Source organism: Oncorhynchus mykiss, chromosome 23, assembly GCF_057628025.1.
Source record: "Oncorhynchus mykiss isolate SJ-2025 chromosome 23, ASM5762802v1, whole genome shotgun sequence".
Lineage (NCBI taxonomy): Eukaryota > Metazoa > Chordata > Actinopteri > Salmoniformes > Salmonidae > Oncorhynchus > Oncorhynchus mykiss.
Window position 1 is genome coordinate 9,043,920 of NC_143044.1, and position 16,483 is coordinate 9,060,402.

At 43.0% G+C, this 16,483-nt stretch overlaps 1 protein-coding gene across 31 annotated transcripts in view; it reads right to left on the minus strand.

The window, feature by feature from the left end:
• The window catches only part of LOC110503086 (LIM domain-binding protein 3), an 82,403-nt gene that overhangs the window by 55,254 nt on the left and 10,666 nt on the right, over window positions 1–16,483 (minus strand). For 11 of the 31 annotated variants that reach the window (XM_090216734.1, XM_090216726.1, XM_090216731.1 and 8 more), the window contains exon 3: window positions 12,756–12,938. In XM_090216734.1, the coding sequence (XP_090072860.1) occupies window positions 12,756–12,851 (96 nt within the window). In that variant the 5' untranslated portion in view covers window positions 12,852–12,938. Of the gene's footprint in view, window positions 1–12,755; window positions 13,259–16,483 lie in introns of those variants that run through there. The other 20 variants (XM_090216733.1, XM_090216725.1, XM_090216730.1 and 17 more) reach the window with 6 other exon arrangements.

Below are 16,483 nucleotides of genomic sequence, written 5' to 3' on the forward strand. Positions count from 1 at the left end.
GTCAAAGCATGGCTAAAAATGTCATTTTCGATCGTCAGTCCTTGCATCCATAGCTTTGTCTATGAATTTGAGAGAGGTTACATTTCTCTAACCCCATCTCCCTCAAGCTGTTTGTTGTTTCTCAAACTGCAGATTGCCCGTTCAACTCAATCAAGTCATTGACAAAGAACTGTTCTGACAGAGATGGAGAGCCGGCCACTAGCTGCTGAGACCAGTGTTAAGAGCTAATTCATTTAAAACACACCAACAAGGTACTGGAACCAACCAGTGCTGGACAAGAGATTAGGCAGCTCGGGGCACTGCAGCACCCAAGAAATTAACAACAAAACTTTGGCAAAAGCGACAGAAGTTTAGATTTGATATTGCAAGTTGCTTCTCTTTTAAGGAAATAATCCCTCTTGATAAGAAAATGTTTAAGCTTACTAACTTTGTTGCTTTTTACAAACGTTTTCCTTTTGTTTAAACTTTCTCTAGCATATCCTTCTTCTGTACTTAACAAGAGTGAAATATCATAACTTAATCCGCTTCTCAGCTTTGTGCATGAAAGAAATGAATTCACTGTCACATTGAAATGGAACTGCAACAAACTGTTTTATTGAAAAAGATTATCTGGATTTTAAATTGTCTACATTGATGTTATCGGCCAAATCTGCTTCCTCATGTATCTCACATCTCTTCCCCCTGTTACCTCCCCGTTCCCTCTCTCTCTCCCCCTCCCTGTTCCCTCCCCCTGTCCCCTCTCTCCCCCTCGCTGTTCCCTCCTCGCTTGTTCCCTCTCTCTCCCCCTCACTGTTCTCTCCCTCTCTCCCCCTCCCAGTTCCCTCCCTCTCTCCTCCTCCCTCTCTCCTCCTCCCTGTTCCCTCCCTCTCTCCTCCTCCCTGTTCCCTCCCCCTCCCCTCCCTTTTCCCTCCCCCTCCCTGTTCCTTCCCTCTCCCCCTTCCTTGTTTCCTCTCCCTCCCTCCCTCCCCCTTCCTTGTTTCCTCTCCCTTCCTCCTAATCCACTGCTTCTCTGCCACTATGAAGATAAAAGGAGGTTAGTGGTCTGTGTATGGCCCAGACAGCAGTGTTACATAATATCAACTCCTTTCATACAGTGGTATCTGGTGTCTGGCATCTTGCACCAGGTTGCCCATCAGCTTCCGATTCATGGCCCTGCTTCTGTATTTAGCGGGGAGTCCTGAGTATCGCAAAGGAAACTGACCATTGAGACAGGAACCGATGACAATCTTCTGTGTGCGAACGGAAGTAATAATGACATTCCTGGTGTACAGTGTGTTGGACAGATGTGTCACTGATACAACAACATTCTAAAGGCCCCTTCAAAGGCTTTCAATAGCCATTCATGTCACATTAATTGACTCGCAAAATCAAAATCCATTTAGTAAAACTGACTTTCTATTCTACTGCCAAACACCACTGCTGAATCAGGGTGGTTTATAACACAGTGTGTTTAAGAGTTTTTCCTGGGCTATTCATAGTGTATGACTGGAGCTCCTAGACATTGTGTCCATGTGGCTTGTCACATTAATATTGAAGGGGAAATAATGATAGCAGTAATCATTAATGACAGGATCCAGGATGATTGTCAGGGGCTTATTAATTTAATTTACCCTTTGCTATATAAAAGGCCATGATTAAAATAATAATTAGAAACAGAGACTAAAACGCCTCAGTGTTTTAGTGCAACTACAATAGTTTCCTTTCAAAGTGTTTTTCTGATCAAACCCCTCAAAATGTTTTGTGATAAATCAAACAGTATTCAGTGCCTGTGCGGACATTAGTCTGAGGGAATAAATCCCACAACTGTCTCTTAGGGTCTCTTAGACACACACACACACACACACACACACACACACACACACACACAGAAAGCGAGGGAGAGAGAGAGCGCAAGGGAGAGAGAGAGCGAGGGAGAGAGAGCGCGAGGGAGAGAGAGCGCGAGGGAGAGAGAGCGCGAGGGAGAGAGAGCGCGAGGGAGAGAGAGCGCGAGGGAGAGAGAGCGCGAGGGAGAGAGAGCGCGAGGGAGAGAGAGCGCGAGGGAGAGAGAGAGCGAGGGAGAGAGAGCGCGAGGGAGAGAGAGAGCGAGGGAGAGAGAGAGCGCAAGGGAGAAATGAGCAGGATCAAAGCAAACTGACACCCTCCCTGACACTTATTTTGGTCCATTGTGACCCGGGCTGTCTGAGTCATTGGAAGGGTGTAAGATCTCCCACTGGAGACGGGGCCTGGCTGGGTCCTATAGCTGGGCTCTCCGCCCACACTGTTAATGAGACTACTCAAGTTCTACCAGCACAACACATGAACTTTCTGTGGGTACCCCTTGAGACTGAGGTTAGATTAGGTAAGCACTGGCCATTCATCAGGAAAACACTGGCTAAAATATGTTCTCAATGACTTACATGGAGAGTTAAAATCAAGAAAGTCAGAAATAAACCAAATTGGAGTAAGGCAAAGTAACAAAGTACTTTATATCAAACATAAATAAAATTGAAGTGTTGATATTTTGTGCTCGAGGGGTCGAGGGTGTGGCTTGTGTTGGCCAGGTCTTCTGTAAAAGACAGCTGCACCGAGTCTCTCTCTCTCCCTCCCCATGTTCTCTCTGGCTGGCGGGGCCTGGCATTGGCGATGGCCCTTCCTCCACAAATGCCAGCTCTAATTGGCAGATGGGGCTGTTGCAGAGTGTCTTGACATACAGTATAAGCAAAGGTTGCCGTGGCGATGATGTCACTGCCACCGCCGTTGGGGCCAGCTGCGTGGGTGATGACTCAGATCAGCCGCCTTGCTTCACAGGAAGGGCCCAGGGCCACTTTTGACCTCTCGCCTCAGACCTTAGCTGTAGATTAGGCGCTCTCCCTGGCTAGAGGTTCACCTGAGGTGGCCTGGTAACATTCACAAGCCTCAGCTGTTCCAAACCTATTTCTGCCATGACCGCTTTCAAACCCATTATTCTCTATTTGTCAAAACCACTTTAGCTCGGGTGAAACAATGAGGAGACATTAGACGCCACATGCATTTTGACTGTGGACCCTAAGGGATTTCGTCAAGTCAACTCTATTACAATTGGCATAGAGTCGGGATGGGCAACTTTGATGGGGGTTGAGCCCCCCCCCCTCCCCTAATAATGGCACACAAGAAATGAGATAGCAACACAGTGATTACATTGCTACTGGAGTCAGTGGAGTAAAACATGCAACAAGGATTGCTCCGATTTGTTTTATTTACTTCATTGTGGACTACAATAAGACACTCTCTCCATCAATCATGAGTAGCATTTCCCCCTGCTGACTAAATAAGCCCAGTCTAACTACAAAATCCAAGTTCATTGAAACGTTTGTTTTTCACTGGACCCACAAAGCAAATAGCAGGAAATGGATGGGCACCAGGAAAAAACAAAAGGGCATTGAGGGTGAGGAGTGGATTACCAACTGGCTCACAAAACCTATATTAACCCTCCACCCTGACTCTGGTCTATTGATGTCTGGGTGAATGGCTGGCTGATATGCCAGCTCAAATCTCCTGTGCACTCACACCACACAAAGGGGCCCGTTCTACGGGCCTGGCAAAAACCACAGGGAAAAGTGGGGCACAGAGAGAGAGAGAGCCTGTGATAAAGAAAAAGAGGGAGCGAGAGGAAGAGAGAGAAAGTCAGAATTAGAGGAGCTGCAGCAGAAAGAGAGTAAGAAATACAGTAGCCAACTAAAGAAAGAGTGACTGCCAGCCAAGAGTAATATATACTGTAGACTGAAAGGAGGCCCAACACTTGTATCACAGCCTTGCTGGCCTGCTGCGGACAAGATGGAATCTCTTCATCAGATCATGGGACAAACTCATGATGAACAAAATCTTCATCAAACCATGATCTGATGAAGAGATTCCATCTTGTCCGCAGCAGGCCAGCGAGGCTGTGATACAAGTGTTGGTCCTCCTTTCAGTATGACACTTTCATGACACTTTCTACAGATGTAGGATCTTAATTTGAGGAGAACTTCCCTGCAATGCAGTACATTTAAAACTTGATTTTCCCTTATGAAAAATGTCTCAACCCCTACAAAAACGTCCATTAATTATAATCCACATAATAATTCACATTTCCCGTTGCTGCAGGATTATTTTCCTCTGTAACAAACGGGCTCAAATTAAGATCCTACATCTGTGTACAGAACTTCTGATTTGATTCATCCATATTATCCCCAACAAAATACTTTTTACATTCAAAATGCTTTTTCACAAGATCATTCTGAAGTTTCCCAATACGTTTACATACATTAACAACAGGTTTGGGAAGCTCTTTTTAAAAACGCACCTACCGTTTCCAGTAGAATTTATTTAGGTGTCTAACTACCAACATCCAGAAGGTCTCTTGCTAGAATGGTCTTCGTTCAGTGGAAAATAGGGTCTACACCGAATTTACACAGAGGAAGTGTTTATGTGTAATTTCAAAAGCCACATACTTGAAGAAACCCTATGGGTTAGAAACTTCAATTAATAGCCCGGGTGTTTATTTGCTTAAATCCTAGAAAACAACAGGTGCTTATTAGAGACAGGCTTCTATTAGAGCCAGACATCAGACATTCCTTAAAGCAACTTTTGCTCATTTGAATAGTTAATTGTTTAATTTCAGCATTCACTTTCAACATTTTAATACATTTCTTTACTTTTCTTAATTTACACACTGTCACATTTACTTTGTCTTAGTATGACTCTATAAAAATGTAAAAAATCATCGAATAATTCCTTGACAGAATAATTATTCTCCCCTTTATTAACTGTGCATTTGTCAGTTCTAACTTTTGCCACTAGAGGGCAATCTCCCGATCTAGGGGTCTGTACTCACACCGTTTTTGTGCTTGACAATTAGCTAGCAGTTCTCAGCTGTTGGCAGCTTACCGGTGATAACTTGTGATTTACATAATTTTTTTGATGAATTACTGAATGATTTTATGTAACAAATCAAAGATGAAACCTCGTAAATAATTCAGGGTAATTCATGGTAACTTCATAAACAATTCATTCAGACCCGGCATCTATTTGAAACAGCCGTTTATTTACTGAAATGTGTGCTGTTGCACACGAAAAAGGGACAGGCAACCGTTTCAGACTCAACGTTTAAAATATACGTTTTACGGTAGTTTCTGCTAACAAGCGCGAAAATAATCTGACACCCCATATTGAACACAGCAGTCCTAGAGTCTGCCCTGGGAATGCCTGACTGCTCATGCAAAAGGTTAACAGTCCAGATCACCTCTCAGTGACATCAATAAAATACCATGAGAATAAGAACATAATAGGCTACTGGAGACATTAACCCACTGCTGACACCAATGGGCAGCTAAAATAAGCTGAGTTACAGGGAACCCCAGGCTCTAAATCCCAACCCGGTCCCCGGACCCCTGCAGTGGGTCCATGGAAGTAGAGAAGGAGGATTAAAGGGCGGGGGGGGGGCACTTCTGGTATCTATAGCCCTCACAATTTCCCCCAGTGGCACTGACCTTCTGCGGCCTGCTAAAAACAGCCTTGCCTGTCAGCAGCGCCAGCCGTTGGCTCTCATACCACAGGCCTGGAGTGGGGGGGGGGGGGGGGGTGGAATGCCGAGGCCTGTAAGACCAGGGATAACATAAGAGACACTTTATCAGACTGAGTCGGCAGCCTACGACTGTTCAGGACCTCAATCTTACAGTCTGCTACTGTAACTCAAAGGGATATGCAGGGTGGGGGGGTTAAGGGGCTGGCATCAGGCCGAGTGGACGCCAAGATTTCCTACAGCATGGCATCATGTACTAATGGTAGTGAGAGAGGCCCTTGCTGAGAGTTACATGTGGTTTTGAGTCAGGGGGTATGGTCCGTACGGCAAAATAAATAGTGGGGGTAGGTCGTACCGGTAAAACGTGAGCATACAACATGCCCAAAAAACTATAGGCTATTACACCGTTATTTAACCTTTAAAAAAAATATGTAAAATTCTGGATGGATTTTCCTTGGGTTTTCGCCTGCCATATCAGTTCTGTTATACTCACAGACATTATTTTAACAGTTTTGGATACTTTGGAGTTTTCTTTCCAAAACTACCAATTATATGCTCTGGGCCTGAGTAACAGGCAATTAACTTTGGGCATGTCAGTCATCCGAACTTCCGAATACTGCCCCCTATCCCTAAGAAGTTATTAACTGACTTGCCTAGTTAAATAAAGGTGAAATTACTTATAAAATAAATGTTTTTCATAAAGAGATGACAAGACTCCAATCTGTCTTTAAATGATCAAAATTCTTAACTTAATTGAGCGAACAGTAGCCCATCTTATTGGCACCAGTGGAGAACATCAGCCAAAATCCCCGGAATGATTGTATATCCACCGTCTTTATCATCGGGTCAGTGCCACTTTTGTTTGTTTTTGGACAATAATCTCCTCCTCCAGGTTAGATGGACATCATATTGTATTTGTGTCTGCCCTTTTCGTAGGCCAATTATATCAACCAGACAACATTGTTTTTATTGATCTGTTTGTCAGTGTCAGCAGAGTAGGCTACACTGTCATTTTTGTAGTATTTTTTAAAAAAAGTGTCCCCCCCCCGTACTGGTAAGAAATTAAATCTACTTTCACCCGTTTGAGTTGCATCGGTTACATGTGGTTTAGAGTCGGAGGGTTTAACTGAGGAGGACGATATGGCCCATAAAACTATACTTAAACCCCTTATTTCCGTATAGATTGGGTCAGGTGAATTCAGACCACACAGTACATTGAAAGGGTAAAAACTGCATCATACAGACCTTGTTACATCCCAGGGCCAAGGGGAGAAGATTGAGATTCATCGAAGATACACCAAATGGGTTTCGAGGGTGTGTCTCGCTTGCTTACAGTTTATACTGTAAGTCTGTAGTGTATGACACCGATTTATGTCAAATCTACAAGGTCTAGGTTGACAACTCAGCTGTCCAAGGGTAAAACAGACAGGTAATATCCATTGCAATCCCATGAAAAACAAGCTGTACTTTTAGCCAAATTTATGATAATTAGATGTGTTTAGTGATGGGTGATGTACTGTATTTCCTGATCATCTTGAATCATTTAAATGAGTGAATCAGCTCGTCAAATCCATCTCGTCACAGACAGGGTCACATACCCAACATGAGGACCAGTGTATGAGAGGTAATGACTCGAAAGTTCGGACTCAAAGCCCCATTTGCCCTCGGTCTTGGGTCTCGGGCTGACGCAGAAAGTTCTTTCAAACAGAAAGAACACAACCACCCATATCCGCTCAAGGGGATGTGTTCATCTGTCAATATCAATTTCACAGCCAGACCAAAGGCTGAAAGGAATGACCATTTTACCACAACATACAGTTTTCAAAGTCGGGGTCGCGACTAGTGGGGTTGCGCGGGAAATCAAATCAAATCAATGCAGTTGGTTCGCCAAAGTTAAAACCACTTTTTTTGTGTGTATTCGGGGGGGGCGCAAAAAAAAATTAAGTACAGTTTATTGTATGGGACAGTATACAAATGTTTTTGAGAACGATAATTAGAAAAATAAAATGTTATTGAGTAAATGTATTTAATGGTTTCTTTTCACTTTGATAAGAGATGGAAATGTGATGAATTGAACGTTATTTGTCTATGTAAAAATTTAAATGTACTGATTTTAAGGTTGTCATCATCATATTTGGGTTGTGGTCGTGAAAATGTAAAAAAATTATAATAAATTCAGGTGGTCCTCGCTGTTTGAATTCCACTGTACTTGAGCCGAGATGTGTTGACTAAAACGGTCACCAGAGCTTTCCTTTCTACTCTCCGGGCGAGGAGAGGACACACATTTTAATAACAGCATAACACTGCGGAGGGCACAAACTACTAACACAATTTCCTAAAACGATTATTACAGATCAGATTAAACTCAGTAGTGAAACTTGATCTTCTGGGGCTATATTGGTCGGGCAGTTGAAGAAGCTCAAATAAATGCCAAAAGAATGAGGTTGCTTTCATGAATCCAAACAAACTTCCTGATAACATGAATTGTTGCGAGCCAAGGTGTCCTAACAGGCAACACAAAATAGAAAGTACCACATCACAACCAGCTGTTATGCATGTGGCACTCTAATACAGTGCTATTATCCATACTGGACTCCAGAGGTTTGCTAGGGACACATATCTTATTCCCAGTTGGTGGATCTCCGTGCTGACATTTCCCTCAGACATCTTATAAAAAGGCCAAATTAGTTTTTAATGGCAGTCCAGTCTTTACGGAAATGTCATAGTGCTCCCTCCTAAATATGGGGGATTTATAAACCAATAAATGGTGACTCGCACATCCGTGTGTGAGACAGTGGCTGATTTCTCTCACAAAAGAAGCCAAGTTACACATAAGCCAGGCCAAGACAATCTTTTGAATGTGGACAAATTAAGTGCCTCACTTGAAAATGGAGGAAAGACTTTTTGTTTTGTTGAAAGGCCACTCTTCCAAAGAGGTGTATTTTTATCCCAACCTCACAGTGAGGTATTTAGACATAGGGTCTGCTGCTTGCCATTATAGCAGGGTTTCAGGTCCATGCCTTCCATACACCATCTTTCTGTTTTTATTTCTGATTTCACCTCCACATAACTCTCAATTTGATCAACCAGCCAGACAAGTTATCCAATGTAGCCAGCCGCAATTTCAGGAGGTACAAATGTATTTGTCATTGGAACCACCACAGTAGTCATCTAGTATTTGTGTACGGGGCTGAAGTTGTGCAGTCCAGGCCATCAGGTGAGTGACACGAGCAGCAGCTTGGTCGTCAGCAATTTAACAACCCAATCCCCAGCCTCTAACCTCCCTTTCGATCATGCAGTGCCCACACAGTATGTAGGCTACACAACACACATTCTCTCTTGCTGTCACACCTGGCGCTATTAAAAAAAAAGGGGGAAAAAGGCAGCAGTCATGAACCACCCAAACCATCAGCATTATCCACCGGTGGGAAAGAAAGTATTTTTAGAAGGGAGCGATAGAGCAGCAGCCCAAGGCAGGCAGAAGTTCCTCCCCACCTGTCAGAGTGCTGAGTGACTGAGCCTTGTGCTCCTGGGCTGCAGACTGAAGGCCCCAGTTCACAAGCCTTCTCTATATAAAAGACTGCATACAGTCAAAGGGGATTCAATGACCAGTTGTAAAGGTTCACTGAAATAAAGAAAAGTGCAGGCTACGCACTTATCACTACACACTTCCTGTAGATCTGAAAGGACTGTAATTACCAGTCGTGATAGCTAAACCCTTTTGCCCTTTGAAATGCTACAATAGGTGGAATTTTTACTGTGTGGCTTATACTCATCCTATCATTTCAGATCAAGTAAGGAGAAGGGGCTATGGGTTGATTTCTTGGTCAAATAGCCTTCACAAAGCCTGGAGGTGTGTTTTGGGTCATTGTCCTGTTGAAAAACAAATGATAGTCCCACTAACCTGCTGGGATGTTGTGTCGCTGCAGAATGCTGTGGTAGCCACGCTGGTTAAGTGTCCCTTGAATTCTAAATAAAATCACTGACAGTGTCACCAGCAAAGCACCCCCACAGCATCACACCTCCTCCTCCATGCTTCACTGTGGGAACCACACATGTGGAGATCATCAGTTCACCTACTCTTCGTCTCACAAAGACACGGCAGTTGGAACCAAAAATATCAAAATTGGTCTCATCAGACCAAAGGACAGATTTCCACCAGTCTAATGTCCATTGCTCATGTTTATTGGCCCAAGCAAGTCACTTCTTCTTATTGGTGTCCTTTAGTAGTGGTTCCTTTCCAGTAATTTGACCATGAAGGCCTGATTCACGTAGTCACCGCTGAACAGTTGATGTTGAGATGTGTCTGTTACTTGAACTCTGTGAAGCATTTATTTGGGCTGCAATCTGAGGTGCAGTTAACTCTAATGAACTTATCCTCTTCAGCAGAGGTAACTCTGGGTGTTCCTATCCTGTGGACCATGCCGCTTGATGCTTTTTGAAACTGACCTTCAATGTCTTAAAGTAATGATGGTCTGTCGTTTCTCTTTGCTTATTTGAGCTGTTCTTGCCATAATATGGACTTGGTCATTTCACAAATAGGGCCATCTTCTGTATACCACTACTACCTTGTCACAACACAACTGATTGGCTCAAACGCATTAAGGAGGAAAGAAATTCCTCAAATGAACTTTTATCAAGGCACACCTGTTAATTGAAATGCATTCCAGGTGACTACCTCATGAAGCTGGTTGTGAGAGAATGCCAGGAGTGTGCAAAGTTGTCTTCAAGGCAAATGGTGGCTACTTTGAAGAATGCCAAATATAAAATACATTTTGATTTGTTTAACACTTTTTTGGTTACTACATGATTCCATGTGTTATTTCATAGTTTTGATGTCTTCACTATTATTCTACAATGTAGAAAATAGTAAAAATAAAGAAAAACCCTGGAATGAGTAGGTGTGTCCACATTTGACTGATACTGTACACACACACACAAATCCTAACATACTGTAAAGGTTGTCTACAAGTGAGTTACGCACGTATATCCAAAGATGCACTCGTTATGAACACATAGGCTTCAGGCACACATACACACCAGGGCACACACACCAGACTCATAATATTATTATTTCAGACAGCTTCCTTTCTTTTCTTCTAATAAATATATATTCTACAAATATCTCCTCTAAGAACATCGATAGATTGAGGTTCTTGGAAGAGATGTTCATAGAATATACTGTTCTTACCAGAAAATAACTTGTGATATTCAGGCAACAACACCTCTCTCACTTTCAGTACTAAAATAATGTGGAGAAATACACCTCGACACCTTAAAATACAGGGTGAGAAATCCAAATATCTATTTTCAGTCTCGGGGAGGAAAGGAAAGGGGCAATGAACTCGCATATTAGGTCATCACAGCACAAACGCAGCACACAAAAGGCATAATCACACCTGAATTAGCGACTGAAGTAACTACAGGTACTGTAACTGCCAAAATAAAAGGAAACACTTGAGTAAATGAGGGATACAAAGTATATTGAAAGCAGGTGCTTCCACACAGGTGTGGTTCCAGAGTTAGTTAAGCAATTGAAATCCCATCATGCTTAGGGTTATGTATAAAAATGCTGGGCAGGCCAATATTTTGGCTACCATTGATATTTGAAAAAAAAAAATTATAACCTTTATTTAACTAGGCAAGTCAGTTAAGAACAAATTCTTAGTTTCAATGACAGCCTTGGAACAGTGGGTTAACTGCCTGTTCACGGGCAGAACAACAGAATTGTACCTTGTAAGCTCGGGGGTTTGAACTTGCAACCTTCCGGTTACTAGTCCAACGCTCTAACCACTAGGCTACCCTGAATGACAATATCCCCATCCACAGAGCATGATGGTCACTAAATGGTTTGACGAGCATGAAAACAATGTAAACCATGTGCCAGGGTCGCCCAACTGGTGGCCTGTGGGCCAGATTTGGCCCATGGGTGATTTTATTTGTCCCCGGGGTATTTGATTTGTCCCCCCCAAGTTTTCAGAGCAAAAATAAAAAATGTTGTTTGAATTTTTATTGTTGGACATAAAAGACTGTACAAAAACACCAACAAATCAGCGCCAAGTGATTTTAATTTTGGACATCTGTTCCAAAGTATTCCCACACATAATAGACATATATATGTGATCATATACACATTTTAGCAAGGTTTAAAATGACTATGTTTTAGTCAAATTTGATATATGTTTGGGCTTCTTGAGGCCATAGCTGTCTCGGTCACCAAATCTCCACCCAAGAGATCAGTTATGGGAGATTACTGGAGCGGTGCCGGAGACAGAGCTTTTCGCCACCATATAAAAAAAATACCAAATGATGGAATTTCTCGCGGAAGAATGATGTCGCATCCCTCCAATAGAGAGTTCCAGAAACGTGTGGAATCTATGCCAAGGAGCATTGAAGCCGTTCTGGCTAGTGGTGGCCCCAACGGCATATTAAGACACTTTATGTTGGTGTTCCCTTCCTTTGGCCAGTTAACTGTATATTTACACTATAGATTTGGCAGGTGACAGCATGCCATGATTCCAGTCTGAAAATACATACGTAGGCCTACATTCTCACCATCAACTGTGGTGTAACAATTTTAACATCGCCTACCCCTAACTCACAGCTCCTACCACCATAAACCAATCAAGTCTTTAGGCCTTTACAATGTGTGAGGTGAACATACCACTCACTACAGGATAAGGTGAACACAACATATTCTCAGACTTTTTTAGCAAAGGCCAAGCTTAAATCACTGAATTTTCCAAAATCACACAATGGATACCAACCAGTGAGAAAACCTATTGAAACTACTGTAATAAAACTGCATCCCAAACAATCTAATATATCAACCAAACATCCCAAAATGACCACCATGTTTAACAACAACACACCTACAAGTACTGTGCTAGTACCGTAGTAGTAATTCAATATTTGATGTCCTATAAGGGTTGGCTGACAGTTAGTGCTATGTGAAATCCTTGGGACTTCCCTACCCTAAACCCTAACCTTAACCACTACCCTTTACCTTCATCTTTTTGAATTTAAACTTCAATGGGATGACGTCAGAGTTGGGCCGTCCCAAGTATCCCGTTTCAAGCACGGAACATTAAACAAACCCCAACATCTAGATTCAAGCTTAATGCAAGAAAAAGGATGATCTCATTGGTCAAAAGACACATCGGATATGGGATGTGGAAATCTCTGTGTGTTTGTTTGTACAAAGTATGGATGTATGTATACTGAATTGATCTCTTACCCTGGAGATGGTCAGGGGCATGTTGAAATCTTTGCCTCCCTGCAATCGGAAGCCCCATGGGGCCGACCCACTCAGAGAAATGTTGTAGGTACTCATTCTTCCAAAGGCTTTGATTGCTTGTTTGGTTGAATCTTCTTCAAAAAAAATGAGGTAGAGGGGGGTGGGGCAGGAGCCAAGTAGCTTCTGAAAGCAGAAAAAAAAAATGGTCAAAAAAAAAGTACACTTGAGAACTAAACGAAATGTCAAATGAGACTGAAAGCACAGCAAACAAAAACCTAACCCACTACAGCCACAGACGAATATGTAATTCACGACCCACCCCTTTTTAAATAAGGAGAGAAAGACAGACAGAAAAGAGTAAGAGAACCAGAGGAAGAGAGGTCTTGCCTGCTCAGATGAGCTGAAGTGACAGCCTAAGAATAGCCACTCCTCTGCAGAAAGTGATACCACAGTAGCATTGTGGGGGGTGGGGGGTCCCCTTATATGGCATGTAAGGGGACACCCGGTATGTCAGTCCTGCCATGATTCACAGGGTTAATATAGCCCCTTCCTAGGCCAACTGATTTTTTTCAATACCCCCCCCTAACTCCAGACTAGGGTCTTCCTGAAACCGTGTCTCCTCACACCTCATACTGGGGTTGGCTTGAGGAAACATCTAATTAACATCATGGTAGCTGTATACAGTTGACAAGAGAGAGTTGATTCGCTCTGATTTCTCCATGTGTTCCACTTCTGCAAAAATCTACCCCAGTTTAGTTGCTTAACGGTTGGGTAACAGGATAAAACTGCCCAGAACCAGAACATTTTAGCCAGCAGCCACTTTTTGGTCCGTCATATTTGGAATCAGGTCAGGTTATCAGACCTGCAAGGTTAGTGTCCTGTAAAATATACCCGGAGGTCAATAAGACCTGTTGCATCATACTTTATAAAGCCAGGATATAGAGTAACAGAGTCATTTCACTACAGGCCTCGTATACATGATTGACAGGTAGGGTGTAATTTGGTACTGTATATAGAGGGGTGACCTGTCGGACGAGTAAGAGGCATTGTTTGTGTGTATACACGCTTGCGTGTTTATACGTAGCTCACGGTTGTCCTCAGCCGCTGAGTCAACCACAGTGTGACGGGGTTACGATATCAATTTGGTGGGGCCTCTGAATAGCCATGACATAATGTAGGACCTAAAACGAGGTGAGATTCCAGCTACGTAAACTAAACCTGAAATGCGGCTTTATCCACTCCGGCAAAACTTATCTCGACCTTCCAGAAAACATGTTTCCCACTACCAAGGAACCTCGAGACCTCTTTGAGAAGCACATCAACCCAACACAAAAGGGGACAAGCTGAGAGATGGAACCCCAATATCTGGCTCATTATTCAGGTATGCTATCAATGCACAATCATGCAGCCTAGCCTATGGCTATGATGCTACACTCAGCATAAGACAATGATGAGGATAACCCTCATGTTTCGGTACAAGGAACAAGATAACTATTATCCAGGACATTTAAATATGGATAACACCAGGCCAATTAATGAACAATATTTATTTGACCTTTATTTAACTAGGCAAGTCAGTTAAGAACAAATTCTTATTTACAAAACCCTCCCCTAACCCGGACGAACCTGGGCTAATTGTGCAACGCCCTATGGGACTCCCGATCACGGCCGGTTGTGATACAGCCTGGGATCGAACCAGGGTCTGTAGTGGCGCCTCGAGAACTGATATGCCTTGGGGCTTCCGAGTGGCGCAGCGGTCTGAGTGCATTCAGTAAATTCGGAAACGATTCAGACCCCTCGACTTTTCCCACATTTTGTTAATAAATTACAGCCTTATTCTAAAATGGATTAAATCGTTTTTTTCCCTCATCAATCTACACACAATACCCCATAATGATAAAGTAAAAAAAGCTGACGCTACAAGCTTGGCACACCTGTATTTGGGATGTTTCTCCCATTCTTCTCTGCAGATCCTCTCGAGTTCTGTCAAGTAGGATGGGGACTGTCGCTGCACAGCTACTGTCAGGTCTCTCCAGAGATGTTCAATTGGGTTCAAGTCCGGGCTCTGGCTGGGCCACTCAAGGACATTCAGAGACTTGTCCCGAAGCCACTCCTGCATAGTCTTGGCTGTGTGCTTAAGGTCATTGTCTTGATGGAAGGTGTACCTTCACCCAGTCTGAGGTCCTGAGTGCTCTGGAGCAGGTTTTCATCAAGGATCTCTCTTTACTTTGCTCTGTTCACCTTGCCCTCAATTCTGACTAGTCTCCCAGTCCCTGCCGCGGAAAAACATCCACACAGCATGATGCTGCCACCACCATGCTTCACCGTAGGGATTGTGCCAGGTTTCCTCCAGACATGACGCTTGGCATTCAGGCCAAAGAGTTCAATATTGGTTTCCTCAGACCAGAGAATCTTGTTTATCATGGTCTGAGAGTCTTTAGGTGCCTTTTGGCAAACTACAAGCGGGCGGTCATGTGCCTTTTACCGTTTGGCCCCTCTACCATAAAGGCCTGATTGGTGGAGTTATGCAGAGATGGTTGTCTTTCTGGAAGGTTCTCCCATCTCCACAGAGGAACTCTGGAGCGCTGTCAGAGTGACCATCGGGTCTTGGTCATCTACCTGACCAAGGCCTTTCTCCCCCGATTGCTCAGTTTAGCTGGACGGCCAGCTCTAGGAAGAGTCTTGATGGTTCCAAACTTGTTCTTGGTGACCATCAATGTTGCAGACAGTTTTTGGTACCGTTCCCCAGAGCTGTGCCTCTACACAATCTTGTCTCGGAGCTCTATGGAAAATTCTTTGGCCTCGTGGCTTTGTTTGTGCTCTGACATGCACTGTTAACTGTGGGATCTTATGTAGACAGGTGAATGCCTTTCCAAAGCATGTCCAATCAATGGAATGTACCACAGGTGAACTCCAACCAAGTTGTTGAATCATCTCAAGGATGATTCATGGAAACAGGATGCACCGGTGCTCAATTTCGAGTCTCATAGCAAAGGGTCTGAATACTTATGTAAATACTTTTTTTTTTTTTTTTTTTTACAAATTTTAACATTTGCAAAAATGTATTGTGGGGTATTGTGTGTGTAGATTGATGAGGGACAAATGTATTTAATCCATTTTAGAATAAGGCTTCAACATAACAAAATGTGGAAAAGGGGGTCTGAATACTTTCCAAATGCACTGTATATTGATCTTACAGCTATCCTATTTTGTTTGACCGTTTAGGCATTAAGGCTTGCATATCTGTCACATCTTATTTTTGTTTTCATTCTCATAATATTTTCTTCATTACACACCCTTACTTATAAAGTGTGCTAACTTAATTGTTACGGTCTGAATTGATTGCTTATTTTGTTTCACTTTATTATAATAATAATTGTTTTACACCTAAAGACCAAAAATATGCTGCTTAAGAGATTTTATATTTAAGGCTGCCACTAGCCATTATGCTATAACCCTGTAATTATAGTGCAGGGCGGGGAGAACCGAGGGAGGGTGGGTTGGGGGTTAGGGAGGAAGGGGGCTGGGGAAGGGGGTCGGGGAAGAGGGAACGATTTATAGAAAGGGTATTTCCTGTTGGAGAGTGACCAATGGGTGGGTTTCGCTGTGGGTCCTGCTTTTTTTCCTTTTCATATATGGGCTTATCAACACCAAAGATAACAATTTCATTTAAAAAAAACAACGGCAAAGCTAGATATTCTCTTGTGGAATTTGAGAGGCCTTAATAT